General features: G+C 45.4%; 2 protein-coding genes across 2 annotated transcripts in view; both read right to left on the bottom strand.

Annotated features, from left to right (window-relative positions):
- The window catches only part of LOC116937781 (S-adenosylmethionine synthase-like), a 71,087-nt gene that overhangs the window by 29,667 nt on the left and 17,212 nt on the right, over positions 1–24,208 (bottom strand). Inside the window, exons 2-7 of the mRNA XM_076055276.1 lie at positions 16,238–16,315; positions 12,477–12,599; positions 6,558–6,670; positions 5,873–6,016; positions 1,686–1,772; positions 9–140 (exon numbers count right to left, since the gene is read on the bottom strand). Of these exons, the coding sequence (XP_075911391.1) occupies positions 9–140; positions 1,686–1,772; positions 5,873–6,016; positions 6,558–6,670; positions 12,477–12,599; positions 16,238–16,315 (677 nt within the window). The remainder of the gene's footprint in view (positions 1–8; positions 141–1,685; positions 1,773–5,872; positions 6,017–6,557; positions 6,671–12,476; positions 12,600–16,237; positions 16,316–24,208) is intronic.
- Positions 164–1,681, bottom strand: LOC142906780 (uncharacterized; the record flags this gene model as incomplete). The annotated part of the gene is made up of 1 exon (XM_076055256.1): positions 164–1,681. A coding segment is annotated over one exon (1,518 nt), but the record flags the coding sequence as incomplete, so codon positions are not given.

Below are 24,208 nucleotides of genomic sequence, written 5' to 3'. Positions count from 1 at the left end.
CTCCTCACCTGAGGACCACCGATGACGAAGCGACCGCTGGGCTGGAGGTGGCACACAGTGTTGGCGTCGAGGTAGCGCTCCGGAACAACGGACTTCACCACTCGCTCCATCAGAGCCACACGCATCTCATCCAGAGACACCTGGGACAAGGCAGCAGTGGATAGAACATGGTGATGGTGGTGGTGATGGTGGTGGTGATGGTGGTGATGGTGGTGGTGATGGTGGTGGTAGTGGTGGTGATGGTGGTGGTGGTGATGGTGGTGGTGATGGTGGTGATGGTGATGGTGGTGATGATGGTGATGGTGGTGGTGGTGGTGATGGTGGTGATGGTGGTGATGGTGGTGGTGATGGTGGTGGTGGTGGTGATGGTGGTGATGGTGGTGATGGTGGTGGTGATGGTGGTGATGGTGATGGTGGTGATGGTGGTGGTGGTGGTGGTGGTGATGGTGGTGGTGGTGATGGTGGTGGTGGTGATGGTGGTGGGTGATGGTGGTGGTGGTGATGGTGGTGATGGTGATGGTGATGATGGTGGTGGTGATGGTGGTGGTGGTGATGGTGATGATGGTGGTGGTGATGGTGGTGGTGGTGATGGTGGTGATGGTGGTGGTGGTGATGGTGGTGATTGTGGTGATGGTGGTGATTGTGGTGATTGTGGTGATTGTTGTGATTGTGGTGATTGTTGTTGTGATTGTGGTGATTGTTGTGGTGATTGTTGTGATTGTTGTGGTGATTGTTGTGATTGTGGTGATTGTGGTGATTGTGGTGATGATTGTGGTGATTGTTGTTGTGATTGTGGTGATTGTGGTGATTGTGGTGATTGTGGTAATTGTTGTGATTGTGGTGATTGTGGTGATTGTTGTTGTGATTGTGGTGATTGTGGTGATTGTTGTGGTTGTTGTGGTTGTTGTGGTGATTGTGGTGATTGTGGTGATTGTGGTTGTTGTGGTGATTGTGGTGATTGTGGTGATTGTGGTGATTGTTGTTGTGATTGTGGTGATTGTGGTGATTGTGGTGATTGTTGTGATTGTTGTGATTGTGGTGATTGTGGTGATTGTGGTGATTGTGGTGATTGTTGTTGTGATTGTGGTGATTGTGGTGATTGTGGTGATTGTGGTGATTGTTGTGATTGTGGTGATTGTGGCGATTGTGGCGATTGTGGCGATTGTGGCGATTGTGGCGATTGTGGCGATTGTGGCGATTGTGGTGATTGTGGTGATTGTTGTTGTGATTGTGGTGATTGTGGTGATTGTTGTGGTGATTGTGGTGATTGTGGTGATTGTTGTTGTGATTGTGGTGATTGTGGTGATTGTGGTGATTGTTGTTGTGATTGTGGTGATTGTGGTGATTGTGGTGATTGTTGTGGTGATTGTGGTGATTGTGGTGATTGTTGTGGTGATTGTGGTGATTGTGGTGATTGTTGTTGTGATTGTGGTGATTGTGGTGGTTGTGGTGATTGTGGTGATTGTGGTGATTGTTGTGGTGATTGTGGTGATTGTTGTGGTGATTGTGGTGATTGTTGTTGTGATTGTGGTGATTGTGGTGATTGTTGTTGTGATTGTGGTGATTGTTGTTGTGATTGTGGTGATTGTGGTGATTGTGGTGATTGTTGTTGTGATTGTTGTGGTGATTGTGGTGATTGTGGTGATTGTTGTGGTGATTGTGGTGATTGTGGTGATTGTGGTCACCTTCTCGTCGTGCTGCACTGAGATGACCACGGTGTGGACTCTGACTGGCACCACCGCTCCACATTCCTGGCGATACTGTACAGTCACCTGTACGTACAGTATCTCAGTTAGTCACTCAGTCAGTCACTCAGTCACTTAGTTAGTCACTCAGTCACTCAGTCAGTCACCTGTAGGTACAGTCACCTGTAGGTACAGTATCTCAGTTAGTTAGTCACTTAGTTAGTCAGTCACTCAGTCAGTCACTCAGTCAGTCACTCAGTCACTCAGTCACTCAGTCACCTGTAGGTACAGTATCTCAGTTAGTTAGTCACTTAGTTAGTCAGTCACTCAGTCAGTCACTCAGTCAGTCACCTGTTCTCAGTCACTTAGTTAGTCAGTCACTCAGTCAGTCACTCAGTCACCTGTAGGTACAGTCACCTGTAGGTACAGTATCTCAGTCACTTAGTTAGTCACTCAGTCAGTCACACAGTCACCTGTAGGTACAGTCACCTGTAGGTACAGTATCTCAGTCACTTAGTTAGTCACTCAGTCAGTCAAACAGTCACCTGTAGGTACAGTATCTCAGTCACTTAGTTAGTCACTCAGTCAGTCACACAGTCACCTGTAGGTACAGTATCTCAGTCACTTAGTCAGTCAGTCACTCAGTCACCTGTAGGTACAGTCACCTGTAGGTACAGTATCTCAGTCACTTAGTCAGTCAGTCACTCAGTCAGTCACTCAGTCACCTGTAGGTACAGTATCTCAATCACTTAGTCAGTCAGTCGGTCACTCAGTCACCTGTAGGTACAGTATCTCAGTCACTTAGTCAGTCACTCAGTCACTTAGTTAGTCAGTCAGTCAGTCACTCAGTCAGTCACTCAGTCAGTCACTCACTCACACAGTCACCTGTAGGTACAGTATCTCAGTCACTTAGTTAGTCACTCAGTCAGTCACTCAGTCAGTCACTCAGTCACTCAGTCACCTGTAGGTACAGTTACTCAGTCAATTAGTTAGTCAGTCACTCAGTCAGTCACTCAGTCACCTGTAGGTACAGTATCTGTCACTTAGTCAGTCACTCAGTCACACAGTCACCTGTAGGTACAGTATCTCAGTCACTTAGTTAGTCAGTCACTCAGTCACTCAGTCAGTCAGTCACTCAGTCAGTCACTTAGTTACTCAGTCAGTCAATTAGTCACTCAGTCAGTCAGTCAGTCACCCACTCAGTGAGTCAGTCAGTGAGTCACCTGGGTCTTGGAGTCTGGGCGTAGCCAGGGCAGTGATCCATCGCGACGTAGCTGAGCCATTCGAGCGTTGAGCGAGTGAGCCAGTCAGTCACTCAGTCACTCAGTCACTCAATTAGTCACTCAGTCAGTCAGACAATTAGTCACTCAGTCAGTCAGTCACTCAGTCAGTCACTCAGTCAGTCACTCACTCAGTCACTCAGTCAGCCACTCAGTCACTCAGTCAGCCACTCAGTCAGTCAATTAGTCACTCAGTCAGTCAGTCACACAGTCACTCAGTCAGTCACACAGTCACTCACACAGTCACTCAGTCAGTCACTCAGTCAGTGACTCAGTCAGTCAGTCATTCACTCAGTTACTCACACAGTCAGTCAGTCACTCAGTCAGTCACTCACACAGTCACTCAGTCAGCCACTCAGTCAGCCACTCAGTCAGCCACTCAGTCAGTCACTCAGTCAGTCACTCACTCAGTCACCTGGGTCTTGGAGTCTGGGCGTAGCCAGGGCAGTGATCCATCGCGACGTAGCTGCGCCATTCGAGCGTTGAGCGAGTGAGCCAGTCAGTCACTCAGTCACTCAATTAGTCACTCAGTCACTCACTCAGTCAGTCAGTCAGTCACACAGTCACTCAGTCAGCCACTCAGTCAGTCACTCACTCAGTCACTCACTCAGTCACTCACTCAGTCACTCAGTCAGCCACTCAGTCAGCCACTCAGTCAGCCACTCAGTCAGTCACTCAGTCAGTCACTCACTCAGTCAGCCACTCAGTCACTCAGTCAGTCACTCAGTGAGTCAGTCAGTGAGTCACCTGGGTCTTGGAGTCTGGGCGTAGCCAGGGCAGTGATCCATCGCGACGTAGCTGCGCCATTCGAGCGTTGAGCGAGTGAGCCAGTCAGTCAGTCAGTCACTCAATTAGTCACTCAGTCAGTCAGTCAATTAGTCACTCAGTCAGTCAGTCAGTCACACAGTCACTCAGTCAGCCACTCAGTCAGTCACTCACTCAGTCACTCACTCAGTCACTCAGTCAGCCACTCAGTCAGCCACTCAGTCAGTCACTCAGTCAGTCACTCACTCAGTCACTCAGTCAGCCACTCAGTCAGCCACTCAGTCAGTCACTCACCCAGTCAGTGAGTCAGTCAGTGAGTCACCTGGGTCTTGGAGTCTGGGCGTAGCCAGGGCAGTGATCCATCGCGACGTAGCTGCGCCATTCGAGCGTTGAGCGAGTGAGCCAGTCAGTCAATTAGTCAGTCAGTCAGTCACTCAGTCAGTCAGTCAATTAGTCACTCAGTCAGTCAGTCACTCACTCAGTCACTCAGTCAGTCACTCACTCACTCAGTCACTCAGTCAGTCACTCACTCAGTCACTCAGTCAGCCACTCAGTCAGTCAATTAGTCACTCAGTCAGTCAGTCACTCAGTCAGTCAGTCACACAGTCACTCAGTCAGTCACACAGTCACTCAGTCAGTCACTCAGTCAGTGACTCAGTCATTCACTCAGTTACTCACACAGTCAGTCAGTCACTCACACAGTCACTCAGTCAGTCAGTCAGTCACTCAGTCAGTCACCCACTCAGTCACTCACTCAGTCACTCACACAGTGACCCACTCAGTCACCTGGGTCTTGGAGTCTGGGCGTAGCCAGGGCAGTGATCCATCGCGACGTAGCTGCGCCATTCGAGCGTTGAGCGAGTGAGCCAGTCAGTCAATTAGTCAGTCAGTCAGTCACTCAGTCAGTCAGTCAATTAGTCACTCAGTCAGTCAGTCACTCACTCAGTCACTCAGTCAGTCACTCACTCACTCAGTCACTCAGTCAGTCACTCACTCAGTCACTCAGTCAGCCACTCAGTCAGTCAATTAGTCACTCAGTCAGTCAGTCACTCAGTCAGTCAGTCACACAGTCACTCAGTCAGTCACACAGTCACTCAGTCAGTCACTCAGTCAGTGACTCAGTCATTCACTCAGTTACTCACACAGTCAGTCAGTCACTCACACAGTCACTCAGTCAGTCAGTCAGTCACTCAGTCAGTCACCCACTCAGTCACTCACTCAGTCACTCACACAGTGACCCACTCAGTCACCTGGGTCTTGGAGTCTGGGCGTAGCCAGGGCAGTGATCCATCGCGACGTAGCTGCGCCATTCGAGCGTTGAGCGAGTGAGCCAGTCAGTCACTCAGTCACTCAGTCAGTCACTCAGTCACTCAGTGAGTCACTCAGTCACCCACTCAGTCACCTGGGTCTTGGAGTCTGGGCGGAGCCAGGGCAGTGATCCATCGCGACGTAGCTGCGCCATTCGAGCGTTGAGCGAGTGAGCCAGTCAGTCAGTCAATTAGTCACTCAGTCACTCACTCAGTCACTCAGTCAGTCACTCAGTCAGTCACTCAGTCAGTCACTCACTCAGTCACTCACTCAGTCACTCAGTCAGCCACTCAGTCAGCCACTCAGTCAGTCAATTAGTCACTCAGTCAGTCACTCACTCAGTCACCCACTCAGTGAGTCACCTGGGTCTTGGAGTCTGGGCGGAGCCAGGGCAGTGATCCATCGCGACGTAGCTGCGCCATTCGAGCGTTGAGCGAGTGAGCCAGTCAGTCACTCAGTCACTCAATTAGTCACTCAGTCACTCACACAGTCACTCAGTCAGTCACTCAGTCAGTCACTCAGTCAGTCAGTCAGTCACCCAGTCAGTGAGTCAGTCAGTGAGTCACCTGGGTCTTGGAGTCTGGGCGTAGCCAGGGCAGTGATCCATCGCGACGTAGCTGCGCCATTCGAGCGTTGAGCGAGTGAGCCAGTCAGTCACTCAGTCACTCACTCAGTCACTCACACAGTCACTCACACAGTCACTCACTCAGTCACTCAGTCAGTCACTCAGTTACTCACTCAGTTACTCACTCAGTTACTCACTCAGTTACTCAGTCACTCACTCAGTCACTCAGTGAGTCACTCACCCAGTCACTCAGTCAGTCAGTGAGTCACCTGGGTCTTGGAGTCTGGGCGTAGCCAGGGCAGTGATCCATCGCGACGTAGCTGCGCCATCCGAGCGTTGAGCGAGTGAGCCAGTGACACCGTCAGCGGCATCAGCTCCTCAGTCTCGTCCGTGGCGTAGCCAAACATCAAACCCTGGGGGGCAGGGGGGGCAGGGGGGGGGAGCCGCTCACCAGCTCGCTCACCAGCTCGCTCACCAGCTTGCTCAACCACTCACTCACCCACCCACTCACTCACTCACCCACCCACCCATTCACCCACCCACCCACCCACTCACTCACCCACTCACCCCCCCACCAACGCACCCACCCACTCACCTACCCACTCACCCACCCACCCACTCACTAACCCACTGACTCACCCACTCACTCACCCACCCACTCACTCACCCACCCACTAACCCACCCACCCACTAACCCACCCACCCACTAACTCACCCACCCACCAACGCACCCAGCCACTCACCCACCCACCCACTCACTCACTAACCCACTCACCCACACACCCACCCACCCCCCCACCCACTCACTCACTCACCAATCACTCACCCACACACCCACTAACCCACTCACTCACTCACCCCCCCACTCACCCACCCACCCACTCACCCACTCACCCACTCACCCACCCCCCCCACTAACCCACCCACCCACCAACCCCCCCACTAACCCCCCACCTGATCTCCAGCCCCAATGTCGAGCTCCGAGCGATGTTGGTGAACCCCGAGGGCAATGTCCGGTGACTGCTGCTCCAAGGCCACCAGAACATTACAGGTCTTGTAGTCAAAGCCTGCAGTCAACAACAACAACAACAACTATTACAACAACTACTACTACAACAACAATTACAACTACTACAACAATTACTACAACAACTACAACAACAACTACAACAACTACTACAACCACTACAACTACTACAACAACCAGAACATTACAGGTCTTGTAGTCAAAGCCTGCAGTCAACAACAACAACAACAACTACAACAACTACTACAACAACTACAACAACAACTACTACAACAACAACTACAACAACAACTACAACTATTACAACAACTACAACAACTATTACAACAACAACTACTACAACAACAACAACTACAACAACCAGAACATTACAGGTCTTGTAGTCAAAGCCTGCAGTCAACAACAACAATAACAACTACAACAACAACTACTACAACTACAATAACAACAACAACTACAACAACAACTACAACAACAACAACTACAACTATTACAACAACTACTACAACAACCAGAACATTACAGGTCTTGTAGTCAAAGCCTGCAGTCAACAACAACAACAACAACTACTACAACAACTACAACAACAATTACAACAACTACTACAACAACAACAACAACTACTACAACAACTACTCCAACAACAACTACTACAACAACCAGAACATTACAGGTCTTGTAGTCAAAGCCTGCAGTCAACAACAACAACAACAACTACAACAACAACTACAACAACAACTACAACAACAATTACAACAACTACTACAACTACAACAACTACTACAACAACAACAACTACAACAACAACAACTACAACAACTACAACAACAACAACTACAACAACAACTATTACAACAACTACAACAACTACTACAACTACAACAACTACAACTACAACAACAACAACTACAACAACTACTACAACAACAACTACTACAACAACTATTACAACAACTACTACTACAACAACAACTACAACAACAACTACTACAACAACAACTACAACAACAACTACAACAACAACAACAACAACTACAACAACAACTATTACAACAACTACTACTACTACAACTACAACAACTACAACTACAACAACAACTACAACAACAACAACAACTACAACTACTACAACAACTACTACAACAACAACAACTACAACAACAACAACAACTACAACTACTACAACAACTACTACAACAACAACAACAACAACTACTACTACTACAACAACTACTGTCACAACAACAACTATTACAACAACAACAACAACTACAACAACCAGAACATTACAGGTCTTGTAGTCAAAGCCTGCAGTCAACAACAACAACTATTACAACAACAACAACAACAATTACAACAACAACTACAACAACAACAACTACTGTCAACTACTACAACAACAACAACTACTGTCAACTACTACAACAACAACAACTACAACAACTACTACAACAACTACAACAACAACAACTATTACAACAACTACTACTACAACAACAACTACTACAACAACAACTACAACAACAACAACTACAACAACAACTACAACAACAACAACTACTACAACAACAACTACTACAACAACAACTACAACAACAACAACTACAACAACAACTACAACAACTACTACTACAACAACAACTACTACAACAACAACTACAACAACAACTACTACAACAACAACTACAACAACAACAACTACTACTACTACTACAACAACAACAACTACTACAACAACAACTACTACAACAACCAGAACATTACAGGTCTTGTAGTCAAAGCCTGCAGTCAACAACAACAACAACTACTACAACAACTACAACAACTACTACAACAACAACAACTACAACAACTACAACAACAACAACTATTACAACAACAACAACAATTACAACTACAACAACAACAACAACTACAACAACAACTACAACAACTATTACAACAACTACAACAACTATTACAACAACAACTACTACAACAACAACTACTACAACAACAACAACAACTATTACAACAACTACAACAACTACAACTACTACAACAACTACAACAACAACAACTACAACAACTACAACTACTACAACAACTACAACAACAACTACTACAACAACTACTACAACTATTACAACAACAACAACTACAACAACTACTACAACAACCAGAACATTACAGGTCTTGTAGTCAAAGCCTGCAGTCAACAACAACAACAACTATTACAACAACTACAACAACAACAACAACTATTACAACAACTACAACAACAACAACTACAACAACTACTACAACAACTACAACAACAACTACAACAACAACTACTACTACAACAACTACAACAACAACTACTACAACAACAACTACTACAACAACAACAATTACTACAACAACAACTACAACTACTACAACTACAACAACTACTACAACAACTACAACAACAACAACAACTACAACTACTACAACAACCAGAACATTACAGGTCTTGTAGTCAAAGCCTGCAGTCAACAACAACAACAACAATTACAACAACAACTACAACAACAACAATTACAACAACTACTACAACTACAACAACAACAATTACAACAACTACAACTACTACAACTACTACTACAACAACAACTACAACAACAATAACAACAACAATTACAACAACAACAACAACTACAACTACTACAACAACAACTACAACTACAACAACTACTACAACAACCAGAACATTACAGGTCTTGTAGTCAAAGCCTGCAGTCAACAACAACAACAACAATAACAACAACAATTACAACAACTACAACAACAATTACAACAACAACAATTACAACAACAACAACAATTACAACAACAACAACTACAACAACAACAACAATTACAACAACTACTACAACTACAACAACAACTACAACAACTACAACAACAACAACTACTACAACAACAACAATTACAACAACAACTACAACTACAACAACAACTACAACAACTACAACAACAACAACTACTACAACAACAACTACAACAACAACTACAACAACAACAACTACAACAACTACTACAACAACAACTACAACTACAACTACAACAACTACTACAACAACTACAACTACTACAACTACTACAACAACAACTACTACAACAACTACAACAACTACTACAACAACAACTACTACAACAACAACAACTACAACAACAACAACAACAACTACTGTCACAACAACAACTACAACAACAACAACAATTACAACAACTACTACAACTACAACAACAACTACTACAACTACAACAACAACTACTACAACTACAACAACAACTACTACTACAACAACAACAACTACTACAACAACAACTACAACAACAACTACAACAACTACAACAACAACAACTACTACAACAACAACAACAACTACAACAACAACAACTACAACTACAACAACTACTACAACAACAACTACAACTACAACTACTACTACAACAACTACAACAACTACTACAACAACAACTACTACAACAACAACAACTACAACAACAACAACAACAACTACTGTCACAACAACAACTACAACAACAACAACAATTACAACAACTACTACAACTACAACAACAACTACTACAACTACAACAACAACTACTACAACTACAACAACTACTACTACAACAACTACAACAACTACTACAACAACAACTACTACAACAACAACTACAACAACTACAACAACAACAACTACTACAACAACAACAACAACTACAACAACAACAACTACAACTACAACAACTACTACAACAACAACTACAACTACAACTACTACTACAACAACTACAACAACTACTACAACAACAACTACTACAACAACAACAACTACAACAACAACAACAACTACTGTCACAACAACAACAACAACTACAACAACAACTACTACAACTACTACAACAACTACTACAACAACAACTACAACAACTACTACAACAACAACTACAACAACTACTACAACAACAACTACTACAACAACCAGAACATTACAGGTCTTGTAGTCAAAGCCTGCAGTCAACAACAACAACAACAACAACTACAACAACTACAACAACTATTACAACAACTACAACAACTATTACAACAACAACTACTACAACAACAACAACAACAACTATTACAACAACTACAACAACTACAACTACTACAACAACTACAACAACAACTACTACAACAACTACTACAACAACAACTACAACAACCAGAACATTACAGGTCTTGTAGTCAAAGCCTGCAGTCAACAACAACAATAACAACTATTACAACAACAACTACTACAACAACAACTACAACAACTACTACAACAACAACTACTACAACAACAACTATTACAACAACAACTACAACAACAACTACTACAACAACTACTACAACAACAACTACTACAACAACAACTACAACAACAACTACAACAACAACTACAACAACAACTACAACAACAACAACAACAACAACTACTACAACAACTACAACAACAACTACTACAACAACCAGAACATTACAGGTCTTGTAGTCAAAGCCTGCAGTCAACAACAACAACAACTACAACAACTACAACAACTACAACAACTACAACAACTACTACAACAACTACAACAACAACAACTACAACAACAACAACTACAACAACTACAACTACAACAACAACAACAACTATTACAACAACTACAACTACAACTACTACAACTACTACAACAACCAGAACATTACAGGTCTTGTAGTCAAAGCCTGCAGTCAACAACAACAACAACAATTACAACAACAACTACAACTATTACAACAACAACTACAACAACAACAACTACAACTACTACAACAACTATTACAACAACAACTACTACAACAACTACTACAACAACTACTACAACAACTATTACAACAACTATTACAACAACAACTACAACAACTACTACAACAACTACTACAACAACTATTACAACAACAACTACTACAACAACTACTGTCACAACAACAACTACTACTACAACAACTACTACAACAACAACAACTACTGTCACAACAACAACAACAACAACTACTACAACAACTACTACAACAACAACTACAACAACAACTACTACCACAACAACAACTACAACAACAACTACTACAACTACAACAACTACTACAACAACTACAAAACAACAATTACAACAACTACTGTCACAACAACAATTACAACAACAACAACTACTGTCAACAACAACTACAACAACAACAACAGTCACAACAACAACTACAACAACAACTACAACAACTACTACTACAACAACTACTGTCACAACAACTACAACTACAACAACTACTACTACCAGCAGCCATTACGTTGCAAGTCTTGTAGTGATTGTAGTGGTGGTGAGCGTGGTGGTGGTGAGCGTGGTGGTGGTGAGCGTGGTGATGGTGGTGGTGGTGAGCGTGGTGATGGTGGTGGTGGTGGTGATGGTGGTGATGGTGGTGGTGGTGGTGATGGTGGTGGTGGTGAGCGTGGTGGTGGTGGTGGTAGTGGTGAGCGTGGTGGTGGTGAGCGTGGTGGTGGTGATGATGGTGATGGTGGTGGTGGTGATGGTGGTGATGGTGGTGATGGTGGTGATGGTGATGGTGGTGATGGTGGTGATGGTGGTGGTGGTGGTGAGCGTGGTGGTGGTGGTGATGGTGATGGTGGTGGTGGTGATGGTGGTGATGGTGAGCGTGGTGGTGGTGGTGGTGAGCGTGGTGGTGGTGGTGAGCGTGGTGGTGATGGTGGTGGTGGTGGTGAGCGTGGTGATGGTGGTGGTGAGTGTGGTGGTGGTGGTGAGCGTGGTGGTGGTGGTGGTGGTGAGCGTCTGCTCACCCTTTGAGGAGTCGTCATATCCGATGCTCCTCACCGTCTCCCTCACCACTCGCTGGTAGTCAACCACAGCACTGGAGGTGATCTCCCCACACAGCAGCACCATACCAGTCTTCGCTACGCATTCTAATAGCCACGCAGGGTAGAAAACGTACAGCACATTAGCATGGGGTGGTCACCATACCGGTCTTCGCTACGCATTCTAATAGCCACGTGGGGTAGAAAACGTACAGCACATTAGCATGGGTGGGAGTCACCCATACCGGTCTTCGCTACGCATTCTAATAGCCACGCGGGGTAGAAAACGTAGAGCACATTAGCATGGGGGGGGAGTCACCATACCAGTCTTTGCTACGCATTCTAATAGCCACGCAGGGTAGAAAACGTACAGCACATTAGCATGGGGGCGGTCACCATACCGGTCTTCGCTACGCATTCTAATAGCCACGCGGGGTAGAAATCGTAGAGCACATTAGCATGGGGTGGTCACCCATACCGGTCTTCGCTACGCATTCTAATAGCCACCCGGGGTAGAAAACGTAGAGCACATTAGCATGGGGGGGAATCACCATACCGGTCTTCGCTACGCATTCTAATAGCCACGCAGGGTAGAAATCACACAGCACATTAGCATGGGGGCAGTCACCCATACCAGTCTTGGTGAGTGTAGTGGTGAGTGTAGTGGTGAGTGTAGTGGTGAGTGTAGTGGTGAGTGTAGTGGTGAGTGTAGTGGTGAGTAGTAGTAGTGGTGAGTAGTGGTGAGTGTAGTGGTGAGTGTAGTGGTGAGTGTAGTGGTGAGTAGTGAGTGGTGAGTAGTAGTGGTGAGTGTAGTGGTGAGTGTAGTGGTGAGTGTAGTGGTGAGTGTAGTGGTGAGTAGTGAGTGGTGAGTCTAGTGGTGAGTGTAGTGGTGAGTAGTGAGTGTAGTGGTGAGTAGTAGTGAGTAGTGAGTGGTGAGTGTTATCAGTGAGTGTAGTAGTAGTAGTAGTGAGTGTAGTGGTGAGTGTAGTGGTGAGTAGTGGTGAGTGTAGTGGTGAGTAGTGGTGAGTAGTGGTGAGTGTAGTAGTGGTGTCATGGTGAGTGTTATCAGTGAGTGTTAGTGGTAAGTAGTAAGTGGTGAGTGTTATCAGTGAGTGTAGTAGTGTTAGTGGTGAGTGGTGAGTAGTGAGTGGTGAGTGTTATCAGTGAGTAGTAAGTAGTGAGTGGTGAGTGTTAGTGGTGAGTAGTAAGTGGTGAGTGTTATCAGTGAGTAGTGAGTAGTGAGTGGTGAGTGTAGTGAGTGGTAAGTAGTAAGTGGTGAGTGTAGTGATGGTGAGTAGTGGTGAGTGTAGTGGTGAGTGGTGAGTGTAGTAGTGGTGAGTGTTAGTGGCAAGTAGTAAGTGGTGAGTGTTAGTGGTGAGTGTAGTGAGTGGTAAGTAGTAAGTGGTGAGTGTTAGTGGTGAGTGTAGTAGTGAGTGGTGAGTAGTAGTGGTGAGTGTAGTGGTGAGTATAGTGATGGTGAGTGTAGTGAGTAGTGGTGAGTGTTATCAGTGAGTGCTAGTGGTAAGTAGTAAGTGGTGAGTGTTAGTGGTGAGTGTAGTGAGTGGTAAGTAGTAAGTGGTGAGTGTTAGTGGTGAGTAGTAGTAAGTGGTGAGTGTAGTGAGTGTAGTGGTGAGTGATGGTGAGTGGTGAGTGTTAGTGGTGAGTAGTGAGTGGTGAGTAGTGGTGAGTAGTAGTGAGTGTAGTGGTGAGTGTAGTGGTGAGTGTAGTGAGTAGTAAGTGGTGAGTGGTGAGTAGTAAGTGGTGAGTGTTAGTGGTGAGTGTAGTGAGTAGTGGTGAGTGTTATCAGTAAGTAGTAGTAAGTGGTGAGTGTAGTAGTGGTGAGTGTAGTAGTGGTAAGTAGTAAGTGGTGAGTAGTAAGTGGTGAGTGTAGTGGTGAGTAGTAAGTGGTGAGTGTTAGTGGTGAGTAGTGGTGAGTGTAGTGGTGAGTGATGGTGAGTGTAGTGGTGAGTAGTAAGTGGTGAGTGTTATCAGTGAGTGTAGTAGTGTAGTAGTGGTTAGTAGTAAGTGGTGAGTGTTAGTGGTGAGTAATGGTGAGTAGTGAGTGGTGAGTAGTAAGTGGTGAGTAGTGGTGAGTGTTAGTGGTTAGTAGTAAGTGGTGAGTGTTATCAGTGAGTGTAGTAGTGGTGAGTGTAGTGATGGTGAGTAGTAGTGAGTGGTGAGTGTAGTGGTGAGTAGTAAGTGGTGAGTAGTGGTGAGTGTTATCAGTAAGTAGTAAGTGGTGAGTGTAGTGATGGTGAGTAGTGGTGAGTGTTATCAGTAAGTAGTAAGTGGTGAGTGTAGTGATGGTGAGTAGTGGTGAGTAGTAAGTGGTGAGTGTAGTGAGTAGTGGTGAGTGTTATCAGTAAGTAGTAAGTGGTGAGTGTTAGTGGTGAGTGTTAGTGGTGAGTGTTAGTGGTGAGTGTAGTGAGTAGTGGTGAGTGTTAGTGGTGAGTAGTAAGTGGTGAGTGTTAGTGGTGAGTGTTAGTGGTGAGTGTTAGTGGTGAGTGTAGTGAGTAGTGGTGAGTGTTAGTGGTAAGTAGTAAGTGGTGAGTGTAGTGGTGAGTGTTATCAGTGAGTGGTGAGTTATCAGTGAGTGTAGTGGTGAGTGTAATGGTGAGTGTTAGTGGTAAGTAGTAAGTGGTGAGTGGTGAGTAGTAGTAAGTGGTGAGTGTAGTGAGTGTAGTGGTGAGTGTAGTGATGGTAAGTAATGGTGAGTGTTATCAGTAAGTAGTAAGTGGTGAGTGTAGTGAGTGTAGTGGTGAGTGATGGTGAGTAGTGGTGAGTGGTGAGTAGTAAGTGGTGAGTGGTGAGTAGTAGTAAGTGGTGAGTGTAGTGAGTGTAGTGGTGAGTGTAGTGATGGTAAGTAATGGTGAGTGTTATCAGTAAGTAGTAAGTGGTGAGTGGTGAGTAGTAGTAAGTGGTGAGTGTAGTGAGTGTAGTGGTGAGTGTAGTGATGGTAAGTAATGGTGAGTGTTATCAGTAAGTAGTAAGTGGTGAGTGTAGTGAGTGTAGTGGTGAGTGATGGTGAGTAGTGGTGAGTGTTAGTAGTGAGTAGTAAGTGGTGAGTGTAGTAGTGGTTAGTAGTAAGTGGTGAGTGTTAGTGGTGAGTAGTGGTGAGTGTAGTGGTAAGTGGTGAGTGGTGAGTGTTAGTGGTGAGTGATGGTGAGTGTAGTGAGTGGTAAGTGGTGAGTGTTAGTGGTGAGTGTAGTGGTGAGTGGTAAGTGGTGAGTGTTAGTGGTGAGTGTTATCAGTAAGTGGTGAGTGTAGTGGTGAGTGTAGTAGTGGTGAGTAGTAGTGAGTGGTAAGTAGTAAGTGGTGAGTAGTAGTGAGTGGTGAGTGTAGTGAGTGTAGTGGTGAGTGATGGTGAGTGTTATCAGTAAGTAGTAAGTGGTGAGTGTAGTAGTGGTGAGTGTTAGTGGTGAGTAGTGGTGAGTGTAGTAGTGGTGAGTAGTGAGTGGTGAGTAGTGGTGAGTGTTAGTGGTGAGTAGTGAGTGTAGTAGTGGTGAGTAGTGAGTGGTGAGTAGTGGTGAGTAGTAAGTGGTGAGTGTAGTGGTGAGTAGTAAGTGGTGAGTGTTAGTGGCGAGTGTTATCAGTAAGTAGTAAGTGGTGAGTGTAGTGATGGTGAGTAGTGGTGAGTGTTAGTGGTGAGTGTTAGTGGTGAGTGTAGTGGTGAGTGTTAGTGGTGAGTAGTGTAGTGGCGAGTAGTGGTGAGTGTAGTGAGTGGTGAGTGTTAGTGGTGAACTGACCACAGGCGACCTTTGCATTTGGGTCCTGCTTGAGGTGGGCGTCCAGAACGGCGTCGCTGATCTGGTCACAGATCTTGTCTGGTGCAGAGAGACACACACAGAGAGACACACAGAGAGACAGAGAGACACACAGAGAGACAGAGAGACACACAGAGAGACAGACACAGTGATACATAAAGAGACAGATAGAGATAGACAGATAGAGAGAGAGAGACACACAGAGAGACACACACAGAGAGACAGAGAGACACACACAGAGAGACACACAGAGAGAGAGACAGATAGAGAGACAGAGAGACACACACAGAGAGACAGATAGAGAGACAGAGAGACACACAGAGAGACAGAGAGACACACAGAGAGACAGACACAGTGATACATAAAGAGACAGATAGAGATAGACAGATAGAGAGAGAGAGACACACAGAGAGACACACACAGAGAGACAGAGAGACACACACAGAGAGACACACAGAGAGAGAGACAGATAGAGAGACAGAGAGACACACACAGAGAGACAGATAGAGAGACAGAGAGACACACACAGAGAGACACACAGAGAGACAGAGAGACACACAGAGAGACACACACAGAGAGACAGATAGAGACACAGTGAGAGACACACACACAGAGAGACAGATAGAGAGACAGAGAGACACACACAGAGAGACAGATAGAGAGACAGAGAGACACACACAGAGAGACAGAGACACACAGAGAGACAGACACAGTGATACATAAAGAGACAGATAGAGATAGACAGATAGAGAGAGAGACACACAGAGAGACACACACAGAGAGACAGAGAGACACACACAGAGAGACACACAGAGAGAGAGACAGATAGAGAGACAGAGAGACACACACAGAGAGACAGATAGAGAGACAGAGAGACACACACAGAGAGACAGAGACACACAGAGAGATAGACACAGTGATACATAAAGAGACAGATAGAGATAGACAGATAGAGAGAGAGACACACAGAGAGACACACACAGAGAGACAGAGAGACACACACAGAGAGACACACAGAGAGAGAGACAGATAGAGAGACAGAGAGACACACACAGAGAGACAGAGAGAGACACAGTGAGAGACACACACAGAGACACAGAGAGAGACACGGAGAGAGAGAGAGAGACAGGGAGACAGATAGAGAGACAGATAGAGACAGATAGAGAGATAGAGAGATACATAGAGAGACAGATAGAGATAGACAGATAGAGAGATAGACAGAGAGAGAGACAGAGAGAGAGACAGAGAGAGAGACAGATAGAGAGACAGATAGAGAGACAGATAGAGAGAGAGACAGAGAGAGACATAAAGAGACAGATAGAGATAGACAGATAGAGAGACAGATAGAGAGACAGATAGAGAGACAGATAGAGAGACAGAGAGATACATAGAGAGACAGATAGAGATAGACAGATAGAGAGAGAGACAGAGAGAGACAGAGAGAGACATAAAGAGACAGATAGAGAGAGAGACAGAGAGATACATAAAGAGACAGATAGAGAGACAGAGACAGAGAGAGAGACAGAGACAGATAGAGAGACAGATAGAGAGACAGATAGAGAGACAGATAGAGAGACAGATAGAGAGACAGATAGAGAGACAGATAGAGAGACAGATAGAGAGACAGAGATACACGGAGAGAGAGAGAGACAGAGAGAGAGACAGATAGAGAGACAGAGAGACAGAGACAGATAGAGAGACAGATAGAGAGACAGATAGAGAGACAGATAGAGAGATAGAGAGACAGATAGAGAGACAGATAGAGAGACAGATAGAGAGACAGATAGAGAGACAGATAGAGAGACAGATAGAGAGACAGATAGAGAGACAGATAGAGAGACAGAGACAGAGAGAGAGACAGAGACAGATAGAGAGACAGATAGAGAGACAGATAGAGAGACAGATAGAGAGATAGAGAGACAGATAGAGAGACAGATAGAGAGACAGATAGAGAGACAGATAGAGAGACAGATAGAGAGACAGATAGAGAGACAGATAGAGAGATAGAGAGACAGATAGAGAGACAGATAGAGAGACAGATAGAGAGACAGATAGAGAGACAGATAGAGAGACAGATAGAGAGACAGATAGATAGATAGAGACAGATAGAGAGACAGATAGAGACAGAGAGACAGAGACAGAGAGACAGAGAGAGATACAGAGAGAGAGACAGATAGAGATAGATAGAGAGGGAGAGAGACAGAGAGATAGATAGAGACAGATAGAGAGACAGATAGAGAGACAGATAGAGACAGAGAGAGACAGAGAGAGAGACAGATAGAGAGACAGATAGAGAGACAGAGAGATAGATAGAGACAGATAGAGAGACAGATAGAGAGACAGATAGAGACAGAGAGAGACAGAGAGAGAGACAGATAGAGAGACAGATAGAGAGACAGATAGAGAGACAGATAGAGAGACAGATAGAGACAGAGAGAGACAGAGAGAGAGACAGATAGAGAGACAGATAGAGAGACAGATAGAGAGACAGATAGAGAGACAGAGACAGATAGAGAGAGAGACAGAGACAGATAGAGAGAGAGAGACAGATAGAGAGAGACAGATAGAGAGACAGATAGAGAGACAGATAGAGAGACAGATAGAGAGACAGATAGAGAGACAGAGAGAGAGACAGATAGAGAGACAGATAGAGACAGATAGAGAGACAGATAGAGACAGATAGAGAGACAGATAGAGAGACAGATAGAGAGACAGATAGAGACAGATAGAGACAGATAGAGATAGACAAATAGAGAGAGAGACAGAGAGATACATAGAGACAGATAGAGAGAGACAGATAGAGAGAGACAGATAGAGAGAGACAGATAGAGATAGACAGATAGAGAGACAGAGAGAGACAGAGATAGACACAGTGATACATAGAGATACACGGAGAGAGAGATAGGGAGATAGACAGATAGATAGATAGAGACAGATAGAGAGACAGATAGAGATAGAGAGATAGACAGACAGATAGAGAGACAGATAGAGAGACAGATAGAGAGAGATACATAGAGAGATAGAGAGACAGAGAGAGATAGAGAGATAGACAGACAGATAGAGACAGATAGAGAGAGATACAGAGAGATACACAGAGATACACAGAGAGATAGAGAGACAGATAGAGATACACAGAGAGATAGAGAGACAGATAGAGAGAGATACATAGAGAGATAGAGAGACAGAGAGAGATAGAGAGATAGACAGACAGATAGAGACAGATAGAGAGAGATAGAGACAGACAGAGATAGACACAGAGAGAGACAGAGAGAGACACAGATAGAGACAGATAGACAGAGAGAGACAGAGAGAGACAGAGAGATAGACAGAGAGACAGATAGACAGAGACAGATAGAGAGAGATAGAGAGACATAGATAGACAGATAGAGACATAGATAGACAGATAGAGACAGACACAGACAGACAGAGACAGACAGAGACAGACACAGACAGACAGACAGAGACAGATAGACAGACAGAGACAGACAGAGACAGATAGACAGACAGAGACAGACAGACAGATATAGAGACAGAGAGAGACAGATATAGAGACAGAGACACAGAGAGAGACAGACAGAGACAGATAGAGAGACAGATATAGAGACAGAGACACAGAGAGAGACAGACAGAGACAGATAGAGAGAGACAGATATAGAGACAGAGACACAGAGAGAGACAGACAGATAGACAGATAGACAGAGAGAGAGAGACAGACAGAGACAGACAGATATAGAGACAGAGAGACAGACAGAGACAGAGTGAGAGACAGAGATAGAGAGACAGATAGAGAGAGACAGAGTGAGAGACAGATAGAGAGAGACAGATAGACAGAGACAGAGTGAGAGACAGAGATAGAGAGACAGATAGAGAGAGACAGATAGACAGAGACAGAGTGAGAGACAGACAGACAGAGACAGACAGAGAGACAGACAGAGACAGATAGACAGACAGATAGAGACAGACAGACAGAGAGACAGAGAGAGACAGAGAGACACAGAGAGAGAGAGAGAGACAGACAGAGAGAGAGAGAGACAGACAGATAGAGACAGAGACACAGATAGAGATAGACAGAGACAGACAGACAGAGAGAGACAGAGAGACAGACAGAGACAGATAGACAGACAGATAGAGACAGAGACACAGATAGAGACAGACAGAGACAGATAGACAGACAGATAGAGACAGAGAGACAGACAGAGAGACAGAGACAGACACAGATAGACAGACAGAGACAGATAGACAGACAGAGACTTTGACTTATTAACAACTTTTACTGCTACCAGCAGTAAAAGCACAGGAGGTGATTTCGATATGAATTTATAAACAAATTAAAATAATCGCGCTAGAGGGAGTGAGTGAAGTTCATTGTGATGCAAACTGCTACCGCGATGCAACCAATGCTGGTTACATCAACACAGCTACAGACAAAGCTACCCCCAGGTAGCCTCTAGCAGGGCTGTAGGGGCAAGTGCTGTTACATCAACACAGCTACAGACAAAGCTACCCCCAGGTAGCCTCTAGCCGGGCTGTAGGGGCAAGTGCTGTTACATCAACACAGCTACAGACAAAGCTACCCCCAGGTAGCCTCTAGCAGGGCTGAGGGGCAAGTGCTGTTACATCAACACAGCTACAGACAAAGCTACCCCCAGGTAGCCTCTAGCTGGTTGTAGGGGCAAGTGCTGGTTACATCAACACAGCTACAGACAAAGCTACCCACAGGTAGCCTCTAGCAGGGCTGTAGGGGCAAGTGCTGTTACACAGCTAGAGACAAAGCCACCCCCAGGTAGCCTCTAGCAGGGCTGTAGGGGCAAGTGCTGGTTACATCAACACAGCTACAGACAAAGCCACCCCCAGGTAGCCTCTAGCTGGTTGTAGGGACAAGTGCAGTTACACAGACACAGACAAAGCTACCCCCAGGTAGCCTCTAACTGGTTGTAGGGGCAAGTGCTGTTACATCAACACAGCTACAGACAAAGCTACCCCCAGGTAGCCTCTAGCAGGGCTGCAGGGGCAAGTGCTGGTTACATCAACACAGCTACAGACAAAGCTACCCCCAGGTAGCCTCTAGCCGGGCTGTAGGGGCAAGTGCTGTTACACAGCTAGAGACAAAGCCACCCCCAGGTAGCCTCTAGCAGGGCTGTAGGGGCAAGTGCTGGTTACATCAACACAGCTACAGACAAAGCCACCCCCAGGTAGCCTCTAGCTGGTTGTAGGGGCAAGTGCTGTTACACAGACACAGCTACAGACAAAGTTACCCCTGGTAGCCTCTAGCAGGGCTGTAGGGGCAAGTGCTGTTACATCAACACAGCTACAGACAAAGTTACCCCTGGTAGCCTCTAGCAGGGCTGTAGGGGCAAGTGCTGTTACATCAACACAGCTACAGACAAAGCTACCCCAGGTAGCCTCCAGCAGGGCTGTAGGGGCAAGTGCTGTTACAAAGACACAGACAAAGCCACCGCAGGTAGCCTCTAGCAGGGCTGTAGGGGCAAGTGCTGTTACACAGCTATAGACAAAGCTACCCCAAGGTAGCCTCTAGCAGGGCTGTAGGGGCAAGTGCTGGTTACATCAACACAGCTATAGACAAAGCTACCCCCAGGTAGCCTCTAGCAGGGCTGCAGGGGCAAGTGCTGTTACACAGCTACAGACAAAGCTACAGACAAAGCTACCCCCAGGTAGCCTCTAGCTGGTTGTAGGGGCAAGTGCTTTTACATCAACACAGCTACAGACAAAGCTACCCCCAGGTAGCCTCTAGCAGGGCTGTAGGGGCAAGTGCTGTTACAAAGACACAGACAAAGCTACCCCAGGTAGCCTCCAGCAGGGCTGCAGGGGCAAGTGCTGTTACACAGCTACAGACAAAGCCACCGCAGGTAGCCTCTAGCAGGGCTGTAGGGGCAAGTGCTGTTACATCAACACAGCTACAGACAAAGTTACCCCTGGTAGCCTCTAGCAGGGCTGTAGGGGCAAGTGCTGTTACATCAACACAGCTACAGACAAAGCTACCCCAGGTAGCCTCTAACAGGGCTGCAGGGGCAAGTGCTGTTACATCAACACAGCTACAGACAAAGCTACCCCAGGTAGCCTCTAGCAGGGCTGCAGGGGCAAGTGCTTTTACGTAACTACAGAACTAACCCCAGGTAGCCTCTAGCAGGCTGTAGGAATCCTGATATTTAAACCACTACCAGGAACTTATTTTAGGCTTAGCAGACCTATAAATATGACACGCTCAGAGACACGGGCACAGTGATACACAGTGACTATAATTACTGCCTCAAGATAGCTAGCGTACCAACACTACCATATATACACACACACTGCATACACACACACTATATATACACTAGTTACACATACATTACACACACACGTTACACACACACTAGTTACACATACATTACACACACTACACACCATATACACACGTTACACACACACACTAGTTACACATACACTACACACACTACACACACACACTACACACACTACACATACATTACACACACTACACACACACACTAGTTACACACACACTAGTTACACATACATTACACACTACACACACACTAGTTACACACACACTAGTTACACATACATTACACACTACACACACACTATATATACACGTTAAACACACACTACACTACACACACACTACACACACTGCCTACATGTTAAATACACACACACACTACACACACTCTATATACACGTTACACACACTACACTACACACACTATATACACGTTAAACACACACTACACACTACACCACACACACTACTACACACACACTACACACTATATATACGTTAAACACTACACACACTACACCACACACACACACCACTACACACTACACACACTACACTACACACTATATACACGTTAAATACACTACACCACACACACACTACACACACACACTATATATACACGTTAAACACACTACACACTACACCACACACACTACTACACACACACTACACATTATATATACACGTTAAACACTACACACACTACACACACACTACACCACACACTACACTACACACACTATATACACGTTAAACACTACACCACACACTACACACACTACACTACACACACTATATACACGTTAAACACACACTACACACACACTATATACACGTTAAACAAACACTACACTACACTATAAATACACGTTAAATACACACTACACACACACTACACTACACACACTCTATATACACGTTAAACACACACTACACTACACACTATATACACGTTAAACACTACACACTACACACACCACCACACACTACACACACTCTATATACACGTTAAACACACACTACACTACACACACTATATACACGTTAAACACTACACACTATATATACACGTTAAATACACTACACACTACACCACACACACTACACATACACGTTAAACACTACACACACACACACTAGTTACACACTACACTACAAAGGCAAAGATCCCCCATATAGCCTGTAACAGACTGTAGGGGCAAGTGCTGTTAGCGAGCACCTATGAAGGCCGGAACGGTACACGAGGGGGTGGGTGGCCAGCACCACGCCCGACCGCCTTTGTCTCCCCAGTGGCGATGTTTACACACCGCACCAGGTTACTCATTTGAGGCTGAGTCGACCTAGGGGAGGCCCGGGACCGGTTCAGATAATCGTCACTGGTGTTGGCCGTGAGCGGGAATCGAACCCGGGTCGCCAGGTTCATAGCGCAGCGTAGCGCTAACCACTACACTAGGCTGCCGCCTACTAATCGGCCCACCCGTCAAAACACTCCGGAAGGTTTGTCGTTGCTTGCTTGGGTCTAGCCGCCGCTACCACCACCACCACCATCACCACCACCATCACCACCACCATCACCACCATCACCACCATCACCACCACCTGCATCATCATCACCACCACCATCACCACCACCATTACCACCA

The sequence above is a fragment of the Petromyzon marinus genome, chromosome 71 (assembly GCF_048934315.1).
Source record: "Petromyzon marinus isolate PM22_M1 ecotype Great Lakes invasive population chromosome 71, UKy_Petmar_22M1.pri1.0, whole genome shotgun sequence".
Classification (NCBI taxonomy): Eukaryota; Metazoa; Chordata; class Hyperoartia; order Petromyzontiformes; family Petromyzontidae; genus Petromyzon; species Petromyzon marinus.
Note: the sequence above shows the minus strand (reverse complement) of the source record. Positions and strands in the feature narration are given on the sequence as shown.